This window comes from Oncorhynchus mykiss, chromosome 28 (assembly GCF_057628025.1).
Source record: "Oncorhynchus mykiss isolate SJ-2025 chromosome 28, ASM5762802v1, whole genome shotgun sequence".
In the NCBI taxonomy this organism is placed as follows: Eukaryota; Metazoa; Chordata; class Actinopteri; order Salmoniformes; family Salmonidae; genus Oncorhynchus; species Oncorhynchus mykiss.
The window spans coordinates 17,868,617-17,890,331 of NC_143049.1; the positions used below are offsets into that span (position 1 = coordinate 17,868,617).

At 46.3% G+C, this 21,715-nt stretch overlaps 1 protein-coding gene across 5 annotated transcripts in view; it reads left to right on the plus strand.

Annotated features, from left to right (window-relative positions):
• LOC110508645 (zinc finger protein 521) overlaps positions 1-21,715 on the plus strand; it is a 144,663-nt gene that overhangs the window by 93,225 nt on the left and 29,723 nt on the right. For all 5 annotated transcript variants that reach the window (XM_036967105.2, XM_036967103.2, XM_036967104.2 and 2 more), the window contains one exon: positions 19,863-19,994. In XM_036967105.2, the coding sequence (XP_036823000.1) occupies positions 19,863-19,994 (132 nt within the window). The remainder of the gene's footprint in view (positions 1-19,862; positions 19,995-21,715) is intronic.

A 21,715-nucleotide genomic window follows, 5' to 3' on the forward strand; every position in this document is an offset into this window, starting at 1 on the left:
CCCATAGGCGAACCTTTTGAAGAACCCTTTTTGGTTCCAAGTAAAAACCCTGGAACCAAAAGGGTTCAACCTGGATCCTAAAATGGCACAGCTGAAGAACCCTTTTTTCTAAGTGTTTCTCTTTCTCTCACTCACACACACTCACTCTCTTTCTCTCACTCACACACACACTCACTCTCTTTCTCCATCTCACTATTTGAAATGATGCAACAAAAAAAAAAGTAATCACACAGGCATTTATCTGAATTATTTAGTGATCGTGTCTTTTTATAGATCTGGGTTTTACTTATGCACCTTACTAAAAGCTTTCTCCCTAATGGTTGTTTTTAGAATGTAGGCCTACAAATATGGCCTAAAAATTTGGCCAAAAAATATGTTTACTACTGTACAGGGAATTGTTATTTATCACTTCAAATGTTGTAGCGTTATTAACTTGCTATTTGATATAGATTCTGTGTCAGTAGCAGTTGTGTCTTTGTTTGTTTACCTACTCTGTTCTATAGGCCGATAAAAAAAAATGCTCAAGATGAAACCTTGGTATAACCATGACCTTAAACGCAATGACACGCTGTCCCATAACATTGTCCTGTCCAATAGTCCAGAACTCCCCCAAGAAACCTTACAGCAACTCATGGAGGAACAGAAAGAGAGAGCGACAGGGAAATACATCGATTTGTTTCCTCCCTCCCTGTCTCTGCCCTGGCTGAATTACTGAAACAAGATGCTGCACTTAGGAGAAGTCTTTGGAGAGAGTGAAGAGGGAGAGAGAGAGAGAGGAAAAACACTTTTAGGGACATGGGTGCCATTTAGACTAGGGCCGTCTCCTCACTAAAAGCAGTGAATGATCGTCTTCCGGAGGGCCCGGCCCTCAGAGGGCCTCGGTGGTTTGGTTTAGCCTGCTGGTGTGGTTAAGTAAATACAGAACAAACAAACTCAGGTTTGAGGTCAAGTCAAGATTAAAAGCGGCATCCATCCCACACCTTAAAGTATTGTATTCGAACACATTGTACTGCAAAGAGTGAGTTAAACTTCATGGGTATTCCAGTCTATTGGCCAATATGTCCACAATGGCTATTGTTGCAGCCGGCAGTTGATCACAGTCTTTTGGGTTGATAGTCTTTTCAACTGTTTTCTCATTCAAAACAGCATAGATTGTGCAGGCTATAATGACAGTTGTCAGTTTGGAACCTAATATTTCCTTATAAAAAAAAGTATATTTCTGAGTGAACTATGGCGCGTGCAACTTTAATGTAGTCTTCTATATTGTAAATACAGGTCAAGGGTCAGTTAGCTTCTCATAAAATTGAGTGATATGAGTAATAATGGCTGCTGGATGTGGTTCTACAGCTGTATCAGACTAGTGTCAAACTGTTGTGTTGTTTAACGTCCACGGCAACGCCAGCGCTTTATTGGCTGATTCTGGGCGGATGAGAAAATGAATCGGGCTCGTTTGGTAGACACAACATGGCGCTTAAGGGACCCAATTCCTGTAAGTGCCATTAGGTGGAAATTGCCGTTCACATATTCCAGTGGTTTGATTAATTACTCTGTCTCTCGTGCTTCCGTAAAGGCGCAATGAAATATGGTGAGCAAATTGCATTGTGTTCCTGTATCCTGTTATGTAAAAGCAGTTTAATTATTGACACATGTTTTGCCACCTGGCAGAGGGAGAGGGGATGGTTGGACATGAATAGGAATCGTACAATAGATATTATGGGATGGGTACGCTGGATAGTCTAGAGACTTTGAGGCCTAGTGTTTTGATTATCTGTGTCATATTTTGTGTCACTGTCTGTCTGTGTCGTTCTTTCGGTTCTTGTTCTGAATATACAAGGTAAAGAGTGTGAATGAAACGATGGTCAGGTTTGGGGCCTCTGGAATTCCAATTGAATTTGAACTGAATTTGAATTGGCCACACCCCACAGGAAGCAGAATTGGAATTGGATTGGAATTAAAGTAAGTAAGTATAATTTTATTCAATGAAATTCAATAAAATTGTATTTGATACACCAATCTACAAATGTTTAATTTGGTGACCAATACTATGTACATTACATACATAGTTGAAATGTTTTACATATACCAAGTGTACAAAACATTAAGAACATAAATATTAAAGAAAATACATGTCCCAGAATCCATCAAAGACTCCTAATCTCACCAAAAAATATATCAAAATAGTTTTTTGACATATTTGAGTTGTCATCAAGCTGATATTTGAAATGGTATCGGTATTCTTTGAGGTAATAAGTAACAGATGCTTTTGGTAATAGATGTATCAATGTTTTAGCAACTACGGTGGTTCAATGCGGCAATAAATCAGCACAATCACATTTTTGGTTGTCTTGGAGCTAGAATTGTTGTTATGTATACTGTGCTAATGCAAACTAGGTATTTGTGGTAAGTGCATGGAGGCCGCCATCTTTATGCACCTACGCTATTGATTTACTTCCTTTAATTCAAATTCAGTCAAACTTCTGCTTCCTGCGGGCTGTGTCCAACTCAAATTAGAATTTCAATCCATGGGTTGAATTAAATGAAATTCAGAAATTCCAAATTGACCCCAACCCTGATGGATATGTCACTCCAGTGAGTGAGGTATTTTGAAGAGGGGATTGTAGGGATTTGAATCCAATTTGTTGACACACAGCAGGGCAGATTTTTTGACTGTTGTAGTCTGATAAATATGTAGTTAAGGAGGTATTTTGTGAAGGCTTTACTCGCTCCTGGGTTGTTTAAAATATCATTTGAAGCTTTGTGTGATATCTTAAGGTAGCTCTTTTTGACCAGAGAGCCCGGCTTAGGCGTTCAGCTGCTCTTTTTGACTGGGGAGGAGATTGTGTACAGAGCCAAGCCGAAAATCCTTGCTTTTCTGTCAACTGTCACTTTCTAAAACCCACACATCAATGTTTATTTTTTCACTCTCTCATTTTAGTATTTATTTCCTTCTAATGTTGTGTGTTATGAGAATAGCACCCCCTTCTGCCAGGGAAACTAAATAGCATGAATCAGTCACAACACTACACTCTATGTATTCAGTATTCTGCACTCTACAATCTCTATTCTACAGTGTAGACAGCTATACTTCCAGAATACCCTCTTATGGCCATACTGAGTCTCACTCCCCTTCTCATGTGTCCCTGAGCTCTATATGAACAGCAGGTGATGTTCGGTCCCTCGTCGCTCCCTCCTGTTCTGTTTGCCCAAAATGATCCCATCCGATCTGGCCCCTGTTCCCCTAACTGATCTAGTTGACTGGGCTGGTTAAGTTAGGTAGGCAGTCCCTCCCCTCCATCCCTCAGCCCCTCCATCCCATCCTCCCTCCCAATATGCACTTGGACCAGGGCTCAGGCTGCACCTTTTGTGTTCCACAGGGATAAGGGGGCCAGATGGAGGAATTTGATTAACCAGCAGTGGAGGACCAAATGTTCAATTGGATACAGAACCAGTTGGAGGGAGGGCTAGATGGATGGAGGGGTAGAGGGAGGGGGCTATAGAGAGGGAGAATTGTAAAATGGCTGGTGGTAGTGCTGAGCGCCGGCCAACACTTTCCAAAGGGGAGCCGAAACCGGCACTGAGGTGTAGTAATGCAGAAGCCCTTTTCCAAGTACCAGCTGGGCCTTTTAGGAGCCTCTATCCCCACAGCAGACACTCAGCAGCCTCCGAGCAGCTTGACTTTACCATATGTGGAACTTTTTTTATGCTCCACCTGGTTTCCCTGGGGGACCTGTGCCGCTGGGATGCTGGAGGCAGGTGAATTGTTCTTAATGCAAGGCACTGAATCACTGGGCCAACAACACGAGGGAGAAGGGAGGGGGGAAGCCCCTAGGGAGAGGAAATGGATCTGCAGAAAGAAAGACTGGCGCAGACCGGCGTGACCTTGGAACCGGGCGCCCGCCATCCCACTCACCCGCCTGCAGAACAGAAACAGGGCGGCGTGATGGGTCATTGTGCCTTCCACTCTAGATCTGCACACTGCTGGCACTTTAGTAATATCTACAGTTGACACATTTTTTTTTATATAACAGTGGGTATAATTTTTCTAAGTGCTTTTTAAAATGGAACTTAATCCATTTGTAAACTAGCTGTGCCTGTCTTTCTCCTGTTCCATTTAGTTAGCTCCCCCTCCTCTGTTCTGCCACTGGTCGATGCAGAGCCATTTCTCTTTCTCTCTCTTTTTGTCTTTTCTCCCTCTCCCCACCACATATTTCATCCTGGTTAGCATTTTAGCATGACCACTGTTAGTTCAGTGTTATTTGTAGTGAATTGAAATAAATAGAGTCACCTCAGTACTAGTATCGCAATTTGTTGAAACATTGGAATGTTCCAGTGGAGGCTCCTCGGAGGACCATCCTCCTCAGTGAATTTCTTTTTTTATTTTTTTATTGTGTGAAACATCTTTCTTAGAGAAAACTATACTAAACATGTTGTCCACCCAATCAAATGATCAGATAATTAATATTGTACTGAAAGCATATGGAACAGCCAGCTAGCACTGCAGTGCATTAAAGGTGGTGAGTAGTTGACTCAAAGAGAGAAAGACAATAGTTGAACAGTTTTGAACAAATTCATTTCTTTAAAAAAGAAGGAGAAGCAAGAGAGAGAGAGAGAGAGAGATAGCTATATATATATATATATATATATATATATATATATTACTTTGATTTACTTAGCTAGCTAATGCAGCTAGCTAGTTTTGCCCACTCAAACACCTGGCTCAAACAGAGAGGGATGCTATGTTACCTAGCTGGCCTTGGCTAGCCAACACTGGAACTCTTCCAAGTCAAGTTAAGCTTTTGTTTTTATTAATTTATTGCCACCGGGTCCACCAGTGTAACTGCCAAACTGCTTGTTAACTGTAAACTGTACTGCATGATTGTAGCGAGTTTACTAATGCGTTAGTTCTAGAAGCTATGTTGACGTTGACTTGACGTTAGCTAATATGGTGACAACGAAGTAGGCTCTGTGTAGAGGTTAGCGGTTATGATACGAAGGTTTGGCTTGGAAAGGTTTTTTTCGCCAGGTCACAGACAGCTGATGTGTTGTATAGTGAAGTCAACAATGAAGGGAAAAGGTGAGAGGAGGAGAGTGCATAGATGTGAGAAGGAATTATACAACGATCTGGCTTGTTAACTGTGTTTGTGATTAAGGGTGTATTCATTCCGCCAATTCTGTTGAAAATCATTTCTTAAACGGAAGCAAACGAAAGGATAAACATACCCAAATTTGTCCAATAGCAACACTCGTTTGCAACTGTTGGACTAATGATTATACCCTTGTTCAGCTAGATGCAGGCAAGACTTTGCAAGGCGGTATTGAATGTGTCAATGTCTGTCACAATGATAACTCAAGTGTCTCTCGACCTGTGCACCTACATTGTAAACTTTCATTCATAGGCTATGTTGTAGCAACCTCATGTTGGGTATAGGGGAAATTCAAGTATAATGTAGTAAGTAGCCTGTACCTATCGATGTTAAATTAAGCTGGGTGAATGGAATATGAATTACAGTCAAACCAATAAGCTGTAAGAGAAATAACGCCATGCTCATAGAAAAATAAAAAATCGTCCTCCCTTAAACGGCACCTCCCACCACTGGAATGTTCTGTATGGTAATAGTTATGCATTTGGAGATGTACAGTACCAATGTCAGGGAAAAAACTAGCTCTAGCCTGCGCCAGGGGTTTTATGGACTCTGGTCTGAGATTAGGATCTCTGTGAAGGTAGGTTAGGCGAGGCCGGTTTGACGTTTTAGGCAGGACAGCGGGATACAGGACAGCCAGTCGGCCACTCTCCTGCCTGCACCTGTCTCACCGCGGCGAGGGGCTGACAGAGGACCAGAGGTTAGGGAGGTCAGGGTTCACCACTGGGGGCTGTCAAGGTCAGGAGGTCTATCACTCTCTAAAGGGGTTCTGAACCCATCACTCAGGCCCTACAATACACTGTACACTATACACTAGCAGGCCCCAGTGTGCTGTGCTTGACTTTTTCTTCCCCTTCTTTATTAATTCTTCCAAATGGCTTGGACGGACTAAAATGACAGACAGACAGCAGCGAGAGAAACTGTAGCTAGCTAACTGTGGGGTGTGTGTGTGTGGAGGCTCTAAGCTGTCAGCTGGAGATTTCACTTTGAAAACCTGCCTGTTTTTTTTCCCCTTTCTCCTCGCTGTCCTTTCCACCAATCAGGGCAGCCGCCAGAGTCCAGGCACCCAGAGAAGCCGCCCTCTGACCCCTCTAGCAGTTGTTAGTTTGTTTTGTTCGGGGGTTTTAGTGAAGGGACAGGGGAGGGGAGGGCTGCCTTTTGACAGGTCAGACAGCAGGAACTTGAAGGAGGTCTTTAACAGAGAGAGAGAGAGACAGCCAGGCATAGAGGGAGAGAGAGACAGCCAGGCATAGAGGGAGAGAGAGACATCCAGGGAGAGAGAGGAAGAGTCCGTGAGTTGGTTTCAGCAGCGCCAGAAACAAGGCTCTAGCTACCCCTCATCTTTCCTTGCCTTTGTTTCAGCTCCAGTGTTAACAGTCCGATTACTGCAAAGAAAAGAGAGACAAGCTGTCTCAGTTAATACACACCCACTCTTTAAGATGTGGATAATGTTTTTTGGTGAAAAGTGGGACCATTCATGCAAAGTCCATTCCATCAGCAGAAGGACATTCCTTGATACCCCTGTTAGCGCAGCTGTGCCCTACAATTAAATTACACCTCAACCCTCTCTTTGCATGCTCACCCCCCCCCACCCGTTCCCACATACCTCCTCTGATCGAGCTGGGAGCCTGGTCGTAGGGGATCCCAGTTGCCGGGGATAAGGGGAGAGGTGAGGAGGCTAGAGGGGTGCACGTAACCTGTGGCTCCCCCTACTGGAAGTCGTAATTGGGGAAAGGCCGTGAAGCCTCCATGGGTCAGAGGAGCGGCCTGTCATGTAAGGGGTGTATGCCTTTGAGGCGTGTCCCTGGAGTCAGAGCAACTAACCGTCACGCCGTAGATTGAGCTCTGACAGGCCGTGGGGAACGGGGCCGCCGTTCGGATCGAGCCTGTCAGCTGTTCCAGCAGCTAGCGCCCGCTGTTCTGCTCCAAGTATAGCAGAACCCCACCGATCGAGGAGCCCCCCACAAGGACTGTATTAGGCTTTTTAGGGTTTTCTTCTCTGCCCATTTTTAGTTTTGGGGCGGGGAGGGCTGGGCTTCTATGTGTGTGTGTATGTGTGTGTGTGTGTGTGTGTGTGTGTGTGTGTGTGTGTGTGTGCATGCGCGTGCATGTGCACGTGTAAGTGTGAGCATGTCTAAGTGTCTTAGTGTGTGTGTGTGCGAGACGGTGTTGAGGGGTATAATTGGGAGCACAGAGGGAGCTTCATCTCTCCATCTTATGATTTAGAGGTGAAGACAAGAGCCCGCGGGGGCCCCCTGTCAGAGCTTTTGGGCGCGCTCGGCACAGACTTCAATAAAAACACACAGAAAGAATTCCCCTACAGGGGCGCCTGGCTGAATTGCTGACGCCGATGTAAAAGATTCCGTTTTCAGTGAATCATTTAGTGCGCGACCCTGCTTGCCTTCGCTACACAACGTGACAACGTCAGGGAGCAGCTCCCTCCCCCCATCCTATCCTCCTTTAAACACAACAAACCCAAAGAATAAAAAATGATATTCTCATACTATTTCACTCATCGATCTCCTCCAGTTCCTGCTCTCACTCCTTCACCCTCCTCCTATTTTTGCTCTCTCTCTCTCTCTCTGTCTCTCTTTTGCTCTCTCTTTTGCTCTCTCTCTCTCTCTCTCTCGCTGTCTCTCTTTTGCTCTCTCTCGCTCTCTCTCTCTCTCTCTCTCTCTCTCGCTGTCTCTCTCTCTCTCTCTCTCTCTCGCTCGCTGTCTCTCTCTCTCGCTGTCTCTCTCTCTCTCTCTCTGTCTCTGTCTCTCTCTCGCTGTCTCTCTCTCTCTCTCTCTCTCTCTCTCTCGCTGTCTCTCTTTTGCTCTCTCTCTCACGCTCTCTCTCCCTCTCTTCCTGTCATTACTAATGTCAGGTGTAGTCGGAGGGGTGTATGTTGCTTCTTCGGGTAACCACAGCTTGCCCGGTCGACTGTACGGTACAATGGGACTAGGCTGTCCCAGAAGCACCACATTACATCGGAGCCACGTCATCAGACATGTTCTGAGAAAGTAACAGAAATGTTTCAAAGTGTTGTCACAATCTCACAGGCTCCTGCTGTTGGCGTGCACCAGAGGGAGATGGCGCCTTCTCGGCCCTTTTTGTCTCTCTCCTCCCTATTGTTATTTTTCTCAACTCTGTTCTCTGTTTGATTGTTAGCACTGTTATTTAGTGTGGTGCAGTATCGCAGCATGCTTGTTTTTTTTCTTCTCTCGAGGAAGTATTATTTTTGTGAGTTTTGACAGATGGGTGGTCGGTTCTCAGTTGGTGTTGTAGTCGGAGTTAAAATTAGACGAGTTGCCTTTTTTGTTGTTGTGTGACTTAGAGAGCTGTCATCTTCCTAGAAGCTGTGCCGAGCCTGTCAATCAGACCCAGAGTGTTTTAATCTTCTTTGTCCCACGTCAGGAGGTGGTGACGGGTAGACCGAGGATTCACTCCCCTGGACAATACCATTCTGCCACATGCTCATGCACTCTGATGTCACATGCAGCAACCAGTTAAGAAACAAGTTTCTTCCTCGACTTAAACCCGGCACCAGTCAATGGGGGAATCAAGCAATGGCTGCCAGTGAGTTTTGAAGTCATATCAGACGTGTCAGAAGTCTGTTTGAAAGTGTTTTGTGATCTTGTCAGAGATAGGGTACGTCTTCTGACAGCTGGAAGGAGATTGGCAACATAACAGCAGTCAGATTGTCACAGTAAAAAAAAAAAAACCCAGCTGATTCTAATTCTAAATCCTCGACTTCATAGCAGGGTAATGAACAAGGGTTCCCTTCCTGTATGTGATAACAATGGTGTTTTGTAATTCTATAGCCTTTCTAATAATACTCCCATGAATAGAACACTAGGAAGAGAACCTTTGTCAACCAAAGCAGTCTAGATAGTATATGATATCGCACAGAATGCTGTGTTAGCCAGTAGAGTATGTTTATAGGGAATCTATTACTAGAGAATGATAGGAGATCAGCTTTTCCCCCAAGCAGAGTTACAGTAGCAAGTAGACTATCTGACTGAGACAAACCAGAGAGCAGATTCATCTTGACCCTGTGTACAGTATGATTGGCTAGTAGCTTTATAGAGGGCTGTGTCTCTCTTCTCCTCCAACCCCCAGTGGCCCCAGACTGAGCACTCTCCCTGAAGACCTCTCCTGAGATCTGACTCTTGTTTACGAGGAGCATCCTCTGACAGTCTTAATTGACAAGTGGTCTCTCACCAAGGCCATGGAGAAATTCACTCTCTCTTTTGCTCTCTCTCTCTCTCTCTCTCTCTCTCTCTTTCTCTCTCTCTTATTCTCTCTGAAAATACTACTCTGGGCATGTCTGGGATAAGTGCATTTTTCTCTCCTTTCCTCCTTTCTTTCCTCTCATCTCAGGTCCATCCAAGGCTGTGTTGTGTTTACTGAGAGGAACTAAATGGAGCTGTCAGAGAACAGCGAACACAGAGCAGAGCTGGGGAGAACAGACTGGGGAGAACAGACTGGGGAGAACAGACTGGGGAGAACAGACTGGGGAGAACAGACTGGGGGGAACAGACTGGGGAGAACAGACTGGGGGGAACAGACTGGGGGGAACAGACTGGGGAGAACAGACTGGGGAGAACAGACTGGGGAGAACAGACTGGGGGGAGCAGACTGGGGAGAACAGACTGGGGAGAACAGACTGGGGGGAACAGACTGGGGAGAACAGACTGGGGGGAGCAGGGTTGAGAAGCGGGGGATGAGGAGCAAGCATGAGGAGAATTGGGGCTGAGGAGGTTGGATGAGGAGCGGACTGGGCTGGGGATGAGGAGCAGGACTGGGCTGGGGATGAGGAGCGGGACTGGGCTGGGGATGAGGAGCAGGGCTGAGGAGTAGTGCTGAGGGGCTTGGACAAGGAGCAGAGCTGAAGAGAGTGTCTGGGGAGTCTAGATGAGGAGGGTCTCATGGCTCCTCTGGGCTCCTGATGGGTGGAAATGGTAATAATATGTTGAAAAGGGTGGTATGAAGGTGTATTTCCAAACACCAAAAAGGAAATATTCAAATGGGTTATACTGCTCTGTGTCATATATAATGCATGATAATAGGCATGCTTTTCATTGACATCTTCAAAATGGATGTACTGTATGTTCGTCTCAAAGGCACAATTGAGCGTTACACAAAAGCACTTACAGAAAGAAAGAAAGAATTGGACAAACCTCCGAGCAATTAGTCCACCGCCTCCTCTCTTTCTTTGTCCACCTCGCCATTGTCCTCTTTCTAAAAGTCACTCCTCCTACCTCCACTTTCCACATCCTTTTTCCTCCGAGACCATACAAGGTTTCTGAGCTGAACCCACAGTTGGTTTAAGTGTAATGAAATGTATGTCATGTCTGTGGCTCTGAGGCTTTCGCTGCCCACCCCCCACCCCTGGCCCTGTGAAATCCATGGGTCTGTTCTGACAGGAATGCCTGTGTGGCTTCCTCTGCAGTGATCTTTACCCCCTCCGGGTCCTGTCCGACTATTTCAGGACGTCCCTGTGATTTGAGAGTGGACTCAACCGTCCACGCATGCTTCAGAGAATCGACAGAGGAGGAGGAAAAATAGACAGAGATGGGATGGGGTTGGAGGGATGGAACATTTTGACAGCTAGACTAGCAGGCCTCTGGGAAATCCTACTCTGATGCCTGACTGGAGAGAGAAAAAAACGAGGAAGACTCTGGTTTAATAATGTTTATTAATGTGTTGAACCTCCACGTACGGAGCAGTGCTATGGTGAACTGGTGCTATTCTTGGGGCGATGAAATCTAGTAGGCACCCTTTTATTTGTTGGATTAGTGAATCATTTTCTTGTGTGTCCTTTTCCATCCTTTCATTTGATGTCGATGGGTTCAGATAATGGAAACTATGGCAACGGAAGTCAGGTGCAGTCAGTGGCTGCAGATGAGAGCAGAGGCACACAAGCTGAGCCGTGTCCCAGATGATGCACATTTGAATTTGAACATATATTGACTCAATTCCTGGTATCTGTTTATTTATCATATATTCAATCTTTATGTAGATTAGTGAGAATATAAATCATGCGTGGAGCGCTTTCCTTCAATGGCTTGGCACGTTTGTGTGTGTGTGTCTCTGTGTTTGCTTTTATGGGTGTGTGTGTGTGTGTGTGTGTGTGTGTGTGTGTGTGTGTGTGTGTGTGTGTGTGTGTGCATGAGTGTGTCTGTGTGACCTTATGGGTATGTGAGTATGCGTCTGTGTGTTATTTCCACTCCGAGAGAGTGTGCGTGCGTGTCCACTATATTAGACAGGGGGCGTCGACGGGGGTCCCCCAGCGTGTGTGTGCCTGGGCTCTGTTCAGAGCTCTCGGCGCCAGCAGGGTGCGCCATTCCAATTTACCCATCAGCCACGAAGGGAGGGGGTAAGAGCACGGGGCATCGCTGTCAGAGATTTCACATTGGAGGGAGGAGATTACCAGTCAGGGGACCCCTGTGAGGAGGTGATGAGGGAGGGAGGCTGCAGGGGCATAGCATGGGGGACAGAGGCCTGGGAGGGGGAGGAGGGGTGAGACTCGTCTCAGCGCCACCCTGGAGTCAGCGGGCTTTTTGGGAGGGGGGAGAAGGGGTAGGAGGAAGGGGGGATGAGGGAGCCAGTGGGCTTTCTTTTTTTATGGGGTGGCTGGGGAGCGTAGAGAGAGTAGCTGCCATGCCAAGCAGCACATCTGCCTGACACCAGGCACCAGGCACAGTGATGACACAGTGGATGCTAGTCAGGGACTGTCCATCCTCATCCACATCTCTGGATGTTGAGGTGTTGGCTTGATTCTGGTGAACTGCTGTGGTGGATGTCGTGTTTCTCTTTCACCCCAACATTTGTGACTTAACTGTTTTCCTCTCTCTCTCTTTCTGTCTCTCTCTCCCTCTCTCCCATATCTCTCCCTCTTTCGTTCTCAATTGCACTTGGCCTTGTAGGCTATTAGATCATATTTAAACTCTCAGACTGAGTCCACTGTCGGTTCTATATTTGAGTGTCCGCCAACCAACCCAGCCATTCTGTAGCAGTTCAGCCCCAGAGGCTCCACGGTCTGTCGGGGAGACAGGACGTTCCAAACAGCATAACTCCCTCTTTCTTTACACTCTCTCTGCTCCCATTACTTAATTATATCCAGGTGTTTTCCTCTCTCAGGTTCTTTCTCCAGACGGAATGAAAATGTAACCGTGAATACATAAGGCAAGATCGAAGGGGAGAGGAAAGAAGGAGGAAGTAGCTGAATATGCTGTGTGAAGCAAATTATGGCCCCGTGTAGATTCATCAGTCCTCCCGGCTGGATTAAGGGAGGGCCTTTCTAATGAAGTTCGCCCCGTCAAAATGAAGGGACTAATTCTGATTTAGCTGAGGTAATGAACTTCCCCACTCCTAGTGAGAACAGCACCATGGGGCGAGAGAGAGAGAGGAGCAAAGGAGAGAGAGAGAAAGACAGGACAGGGGAGAGAATAGACTAGACTAGGGACAGATTAGGTAGCGAGAGAGTATGTCTCTCACAGAGCAAGAAAAAAAAATGATTATGCAAAACGTCTGTCTAGTATTTGCTGAGATGTATTAAATTTCCAGCGCAGGCGCCTGTGTTATATAAAATGATGCTAATGTCTGGCGGACCCGCTGCGAACGGTGGCTTGCTGGTCCCGAGCATGCGTGGCTGGCCGCCGCTACATGGAGCGTGCTCAGTGGGACTCGCTTTTTCTATTACGGAAAACCTCTAGACACCTGATGATGAATTCTCTCTCACCAAATGTTCCCCTCTCTTTTTTGTGTGGAAAATATGAGCGTTTTTCTAAATGACTTTGGAGAGCCCGGCGTGGGGCTCGGTGCTCTGTGGTCTGCGCCAAGCGCAGGGGTAGAGGGGGGTGAGGGGAGGGGGGGGGGGGTGTAGAGGAGGGAGGAGGGGATGGGGGGGGTGGTCCCTCTGCAGCAGGCTAAGGGGGTCAATTAAGGAGAGCACTGATAATTATAAGCCGGCAGAAACGCAGGGGCTGGCTAATTGTACAGTGCTCCATGCCGCGAGCCCAGCCAAGGGGCCTCTCTCCATTTCGCCAGCCCCTCTCTCCAGTCCTCTCTCCTCTCCCGTTCCTTTGTGTGGATGGGCCGCATATGACCCCATAGAGCCACACGCCCCTCAGCTTGCACAGCGCTGCTGCCACAATGAGGCGACGGAAGAAAGGCTCTTGCATGTGTGTCGTAGTTAACTTTGTACAATCAGGTCACTCACTCTTTTCATGGGTAGAAAGAGAGATTCTTGTTAGATTCATCCCCCCTCTCCCTCCCTCGCTCTTCTTTGCCTGTTTGTGTGATTTGCTTCTGTGTTTTTCTCTCTTCAGAATCAGAGTCTTGTGATGTTGTAACGCAGGGCTATAGTCCATTTGACCTTTATGTTCTCCTAAAAAGAAAAAGGCCCAGCAGTTTAGAATAGGGCCTGGATTAAGTAAAAGAGAGCAGTTGACTGCAGAATGGTGTTTGTGCGGCTGCAGGGGGTCTAGTGCTCCACTGCCATCCATCTCAGCAGCTAGCCTGCACTGTTTGTCCCCGACGGACCTCCATACCCAGCCTGAAGCTGCAGTGCCTACACATAATTCGTTAACAAGTCTTCTGCTCTGCTCTCCCTTTTGTTGTGGTGTTTTTTTTTTTGTGGGTTTGCTGCAGCCTCAATGACCTACCAACTATTCATTTGTCCAAGTTATGACATGTGTCTTTCTTGCGTTAGGAATGATGGCGAAACTGTAAGCTGTTTAGCAACAAAGTAGATTGTATAGCCCCTAAGTAGCGTGCAAACTCCAGCTCTTTTTCTCTGGTGTAAGTACAGACTAACCTCCAGCAGCATCCTGCACTTCAGCTGAATACTGATTAGCTAGAGAGAAAATGCCACATGTCTCATGTCTTCTGACGATTGATTGATTATAGCATGTCTTTGCATGCATTGTAGCAGTCTGTGCATAACCTGTGCATTACCCGTTACCAGGCTACACCTTTGCTACCGTGTCCTCAGACATTACGCATTTGTATCTCCACACCAAACCCCTGTCAGGTTGGCAAGTCAGTATGTGCCTGGACCCAGCCACCACGACCGCCATTGGGAGGGTTCGAGGCATTTAATGTAGGTGGTGGAGATAGAGAGGAAGTGGAGACTAGCTGTGCTCTGTTTAGCACCTACAACGTGCACTGCGCACTGCCGTGCGTTCAGGTTCAGATTCAGCCTGCATCAGACCCAGAGGCCTGACACTCTCCCAGAGGCTGTTTCCCAAATGGCACCCTATTCCCTTTATAGTGCACTACTTTTAACCAGAGCGATATGGGCCCTGGTTTAAAAGTAGGGCACTATAAAGAGAATAGAGGTGCCATTTGGGACACAGTTGTGTATCCCCCCTGAAGCCCCCCCCTCACCCCCCACCCCAATCTCCCCCACTGACATGTCACACCCGACAATCTCACCCCTTGGTTCGGTTCCCTCTGGAGGGTTGGAACAAACGTCACACTGAAATGGCATGAACTTGGGAACCTGACATGGGGTCTGTTTGTCTGCCTGTCTGTGACACCTTGTTCTTCAATCTTCCAGATTCCATTATTCTCTCTTTTGTCATGAGTGGGTACTCTTCTCCGCTACACATCTCTCCTATATTATTCTTTTTCCCTCATATATCTGGTATAAAGGTCATTTTATCAGTCCTAACGAGGTAATTAGCTAGCATTTGACCATATTAGGTCATCGTTATCATCATACTTGTATAGTAATGAGGGTGATTTCCAGGATTAGATAGCTTTCCTATAGGGTTTATTCTATAATGTTGTACATAATTGCATGTCCTCCTCTTTAAACTGAGAAGGCAGGAGATAGACATTAGTTATGTTCGCCTCCAGGCGCCAGTTCTCCAATCAGCCTAGGTCCAGTGGGAGCCTGGTCCCTGTGCGGTAGCTAGCTCCCACCTACCAGCTACATCCACATCCCCGCCCCCTTCCTCTTCTCAACGCTCTAATGGGCCTTGTAGTATCTCTAAAATGAACCCTAGTTCCGCGTGAGAAGTGGTTCTATATCTCCAGAGAACACACACACACACACACACACCACCGCACAGAGAGGCGGCATTGATTTGTATTCACCCATAATTCCCTGGGCCTTAATCACTCTGATTTCCCCCCCATTATATGTTAATATGTAGTTCCCGTGGAGAGGTAGAGCCAAGTAAACCCACCGACTGTTTACAGGCCCTGAGATGTCTACTCTACCATGCTACAGTACCATACACAACCATATAGCTTTTCTCTACATACTAGTATGTCCTCTCAAAACCCAAATGAGATCCTTCTCTTGCCTTCTGTCAATTTCTAAAAGTATAACAGTCACAAGTATCATCTCTGAGTTTGTAGATGAAAGATGTTGGAACGGAGGATATGTGACTGAGTCTTACACAAACAGCCGTGGCCCAGTCTGGAATTTGTGGCCTACTGTGTCCTGTATAGTGGAACACGCTTCCTCCTTTCAGGACAGCGAGTTCCTGCCCATCTTTCACAAACGTCTGAACCCTATCTCAATCAATCCCAACGATTATGATATGTTATTGTCTCACTTAGCTTTCTTAAGATGAATGCACTAATTGTAAGTCGCTATGGATAAGAGCGTCTGCTGAATGACTAAAATGGAAATGGTAATGTCATTTTATGCCTGGCAATTTCCTCAGATGTATTCTATTTGTTCTCTGTGACCTATAGTACATTATACAACGGGTGGGTCTAATCCTGGATGCTGATTGGTTAAAACTGGGTTCCAGCCAGTGTCAATTCCACAAGTTACCACCGGCTAAATCTATGATGTTAAAATGCCTATTTACTCTGTTCCATCTGACTGAGCAATCCATTGTCTCATCAGCCCATCCAGGTAATTTATATACTAGATCTACACTGTAAAAGCATGAAGACATTATCTCCCATTTCTTTTTGGTTTTCAACAGCGGAGATTTGTATAAACCTTGTCGTCTGTCTCTCCGACATTTGCAACATTGTCTTAATATCACAAGGAGCTGTGAAATAAGTATGTTTGAACTTTTAAGGAAACATTCTGTTAAAGTCATGAAATACTGAGAAAATAATGTTTTTTGTCAAGTTCCTTAAATGTACTGAGAATATTCCAAAGTTAAGCAGCTGTCCTGCATCATTCCCAGAAAGATGTGGGAAGGTTGTAAGCAAAATAACCTTAGGGCAACCACGATCACACCAAGCTCAAATAAACATGTGGTTCTCAGAGGGTTACAGTATGTACAAAAAAAAGTGATCAAATTAAGATCCTATATCTGTACTCTACGTACTCATACAGTATACACAAAACTGCACTATCATTCATGTATAACTTGGACAGCCAGACAAGACAGCAAGAAAACAAACCCCAGTGTCCCAAACAACCAAAACAACCTTCAACAGAACATGAACTTCAGCCTGGTTGCTAAAGACTAAACACAAGAAGAAGAAATAGTACTGTCCTTTTTAAGAAATAGTATTCCACCTCCGTCTCCCTCCTTCCACATGGGAGAGATATTAGGCGTTTGTGTTTTAAGGAGCTGTGGAATACATAAACCATGAGCCTTAGGAGTGCCACCAGGCCCTGTGGATATGCAGATAGGCTTGCTTTGCTCGTGTCAGGGACGCTTAGAGGAGCAGGAACAGAGCAGCTCTCATCTAAAGGATTTCTCTTATGAGTGCAGGGGGACAGGGTGGTGGCAGTGGAGGGAGGGACACTCAGGAGAATGGAGGGAGAGAGGGAGGGAGGGAGGGAGGGAGGGAGGGAGGGAGGGAAGGAGGGAACTGCCAGTCCCCAGTGGCTCTGTGACTATATCCAGAGTCTGCTCCTGTCGGTGCAGAGTGGGCCGGGATGGGGGCTCTTGAATGCTCTGTGCTGATTTGACAGCCCTGGGGGAGGCCAGGGGAGCGACAGGAAGTGACCTCACACCAACGAGGGAGCTATAGGGGAGCGCTGGCTGACTTCCTCCCCTGACTCTCACGAAGGAACAGACTGCCAGTGTGATCCAACCCCTGCTCCACTGCTGCATACAGACCCGTCCCCCCATACACAGCAACATTACAGGGACTGTCAGTGCGGAACAGACGTGTACACTCCACACTTGTCCTGTGTTCTTTTATACACACACTCACTCTTCACATACACACACACAAATACACACATGCGCACTTACACTCTTACATGAAAATACACATACACACATGCACACATACACACAGTAGTGAATACTTCTCATACTAACAAGCAAACACATGTCTTAGATTCACACATACACACCCACTCACACTCACCCACACAAACACGCATGCACCCAAGGTCAGACAGTTGGGCAGGTGCAGAGTTATCTGCATAATGAGGCAGGCCAGGTCTCTGAAGGGACAGGAATGTGCTCCAGGGTTAAACCATGGCTGCACCTATGGGCACAGGCATGGAGCACTCTGAATACACACATGCACACACACACACACACACACACACACACACACACACACACACACAGCCACGTTGAATGGGGATCAAAGTGGATCCAACTCGCTATCTTAAACAGGTGCACAAATGATTCACACACACATACACACACACATACACACACACACACACACACACACACACACACACACATACACACACACACACACACATACACACACACAGCGTGTCTTTCAAAAGGGAGGGCAAGATCACAAGCGACATGATCATCTCCTCTGATTGTTATTTGTACCTATCCTTCCATACTGTAAGCCACTGAGCCAGACACACACTGTAAGACAATAGCTCTTCCAGACTATGCCAGCTTTAAATGTTTGTTTTGAGGCCTTGGTAGAATTTCCTCATCTGCTTTACAGGGCCAGATGGTTGGGTTGTAAGGAGAAGACGGCAGGCCTAAAGAAGCCTGTGGTGACATACTGCACAAACAGACTCTGTATGTAATACATGAGTAGACTCACCATGTTGCCCTTTTTTCTAGAACAGCCCAGGTCATTGGGTTGTATTTTTCACTCTATACTCTAGTTCAATCTTGAGGTATAGAATAGGCTAGTCACCAAAACAGATGAACAACTTTATTTCTTTGCTACTGTAACACCCTTATGAAGTGACTCCACCCCACTTGTAAAGGTGGAAACCAATTTAATTGAACCTGATATTGTAATTTGTTTATTTATGTTATGTGGTAAAGCTTGTTGTAATCGACTGCAGGTTTCAGAAATTAGTAGATTGTTATAATTTTGCCAAATGTTGTTAGTGGAGTGAACCAGCCCATGTTGTTTAATGTGTGCTTTGAGCAGCGAAACAACAATTGACCATAAAAGTACAAATGGGAAAGTCACTGGCAGTGTGTGGGCTGGGGTTTTAAAACACGGGCATCTAGGTAGATCTGGGTTCAATCTGTTCCTGTTCATCGCAGGCCATTGTTGTTTAGCTGAGCGGCGTTGCCAGATCTGTGAGTCAGGTTGCCAGATTTGCCCAAGGCCCATCCGGTAACACTCCGCTCTGATCCTCCAGGGCCTGGTATAGCCACAGCTGGTGGATTGTGTGTTTGCACGTCTGGCACCCTGGGCCCATGTTGTGTGCATTGGGCTGTAGAGACTGAAGGATGAGCCCCAGCCCTGGTTGGGCCCCCAGAGACCCTCCTCCCCATATCCCCCACCCCCCTCTAGTTGGCCCCATGCCTGGACCCATACTTCACGGGACAGGGGAACTTTGACAGAGCACAGGCCCAACCCCATGGAGAGTGCACAAGGTTTTTATTGACGTGCAGTTCAGGAGATGGGCAGCTCCGCTCCAATTGGCTCTGTCGAAGTCTGAGTCAGCGGATCGTTGTGCAGCAAATGAGCGGTAGGGCAGGTTCAGCGTCTGAACCAACGGCAGTTATTTCAGCTATCAACTGCCTTGTCGGTCCAAGGTAATCTAACGTCTGTAGGAAGACGTGCCACACATTCTAATGTGATAGGGGAATGGAGACACACGCCATTGTCATGGGCAATATCTAACTTTATGTATTAGTTATGACAAATATAGGAGATTTTTATTCGAGGAGAGATGGAGTCAAATTGAAGTGGACAAAAACGGATTTTAACAGATTTAAATTTTACTCATCCACTATAATCAGAATAACGTCGTTGGTGGTTATGTAGTGGGTTGCCATGGTGATAATGAAGGGATGTAAAGGTTGATATGGTGACATCTCTATAATGACCACTTATCGAATCCAATTGAATGCTACTCGTATTGTTTATTTTTATATTTTGATTAGGAAATAAGTCTGTTTCCACGCTTGGCTATTCTTACATTTGTCACTTAATCTGTACATTAGCCTATATGCTTCTTGGTGTATTGCACTTTCCCTTATCAACCTAGCACTGCACTACACATTCATTTGCCCACACCAAGTCGCCCAGAAATTAATTTGTGTCTAAGCCAATCAAAAAGAGCCAAGCTTGCCATGTTCAAAGTGCAAGACCTCGCCTGTGCAATTAGGCCCCCCACTGGCCGTCCAATTTATGCCTGATGGGTCTAGATCACACATTATATTGCTTCTCGTACGAGCCGTGAAAGTCACAGGCAGGAGCCTTTGACACAAATGTGTTGGAGCTAAATGAAATGGGGAAGGAGGAGAAAAGAAAAGGAAGAGACTGGATCCCTCTCTGCTGTTGGTGCTCTGATTATTCACTTCTGACTGTCTTATTTGGGGTGTTTTATTGTTTCTTTCTCCATAGAAGAGGGTCTGAACCATGAGTGTAAGCTCTGCAGTCAGTCATTCGACTCGCCAGCCAAACTCCAATGCCACCTGATCGAGCACAGCTTCGAGGGCATGGGCGGCACCTTCAAGTGTCCAGTCTGCTTCACAGGTGAGTGTGTGTGTGTGTGTGTGTGTGTGTGTGTGTGTGTGTGTGTGTGTGTGTGTGTGTGTGTGTGTGTGTGTGTGTGTGTGTGTGTGTGTGTGTGTGTGTGAATCATTTGTGCACCTGTTTAAGATAGCGAGTTGGATCCACTTTGATCCCCATTCAACGTGGCTGTGTGTGTGTGTGTGTGTGTGTGTGTGTGTGTGTGTGTGTGTGTGTGTGTGTGTGTGTGTACGTGCACATGTGCATGTATGCAAAGCCATGTTTCCATAAAGCTCATTATTTGTCTGAAATGGCAAATGGTTTTCTAAAGGAGTGGGGAAAGGTCAGAGAGGCATGTCAGCCAAAGCTGAAAGCAGTTTACTGCAGGCCCCTTTTTATTTACTCAAATTGCCTCCAGACTGACACCTACAGACTGTCATGAGCAGAAACAGAGAGAGAGAGAGAGAGAGAGAGAGAGAGAGAGAGAGTGTGTGAAGTGAAGGAGGGAGAATGAAGTGCTAATTGTGGATGTCGGTGGTGCTGATAGCTGTAATGATCTCATCTGTCTGTGTGCGAGGAGGTGGAAGGACCATGCAGGACTCCCCCGGAGAGGATAACGCCCTCCTTTAGTATCAACAGGGTTAACTATCTCTATAATGAAATCTGCAAAGTCGTTAACTTGTCTTCCAGCTCCTCACCACTCTTTCTCCCCCTCTCTCAGCTCTATAGCTGTACTCTTTCTCCCCCTCTATCAGCTCTATAGTTGTACTCTTTCTCCCCCTCTATCAGCTCTATAGCTGTACTCTTTCTCCCCCTCTATCAGCTCTATAGCTGTACTCTTTCTCCCCCTCTATCAGCTCTATAGTTGTACTCTTTCTCCCCCTCTATCAGCTCTATAGTTGTACTCTTTCTCCCCCTCTATCAGCTCTTTAGCTGTACTCTTTCTCCCCCTCTATCAGCTCTATAGTTGTACTCTTTCTCCCCCTCTATCAGCTCTTTAGCTGTACTCTTTCTCCCCCTCTATCAGCTCTTTAGCTGTACTCTTTCTCCCCCTCTATCAGCTCTATAGCTGTACTCTTTCTCCCCCTCTATCAGCTCTATAGTTGTACTCTTTCTCCCCCCTCTATCAGCTCTTTAGCTGTACTATTTCTCCCCCCTCTATCAGCTCTATAGTTGTACTCTTTCTCCCCCTCTATCAGCTCTTTAGCTGTACTCTTTCTCCCCCTCTATCAGCTCTTTAGCTGTACTCTTTCTTTTCACTATTTTCCATTCCTCAGCTTTTTACTCACTTTACTCATTTTTAGCTTTGTGTTATCATAATTGTTTCATGACTTGTTCCATCATGTAATGTTTTGGAAGTCTCATTGTATTACTGGTTTCTTCTTTTCCCTCCTCCTCTCTTCTTCGTTCGGTCTCCAGCTCTTCTCTTTTCCTATCGTCCAGCAGATCCTCACTCTGGGTTCTTTCTCTCTCTTTTCCTCAGTCTTCTCCACCCCTCCTCTCATCCCCCTCTTCTCTCATTGCTGGTTGGCCTTATCTCTCTTTTAGCAGGAGCTTATTGATATTTCCCTCTCCCCCTCCTCCTTCCTCCCCCCACCAGGGTCGTTCCGTTTAATATACAGAGCATGCTTTCTTCATATGAGCCTTTCTTCACCTGTAGCTTTGACAGACAGGTCGCCCCGTCTCCCTCTGCGTCCATATCGATCCCGATGGCGGGTGCAGGAGAGGAAGGAAAGCAGAGAGAG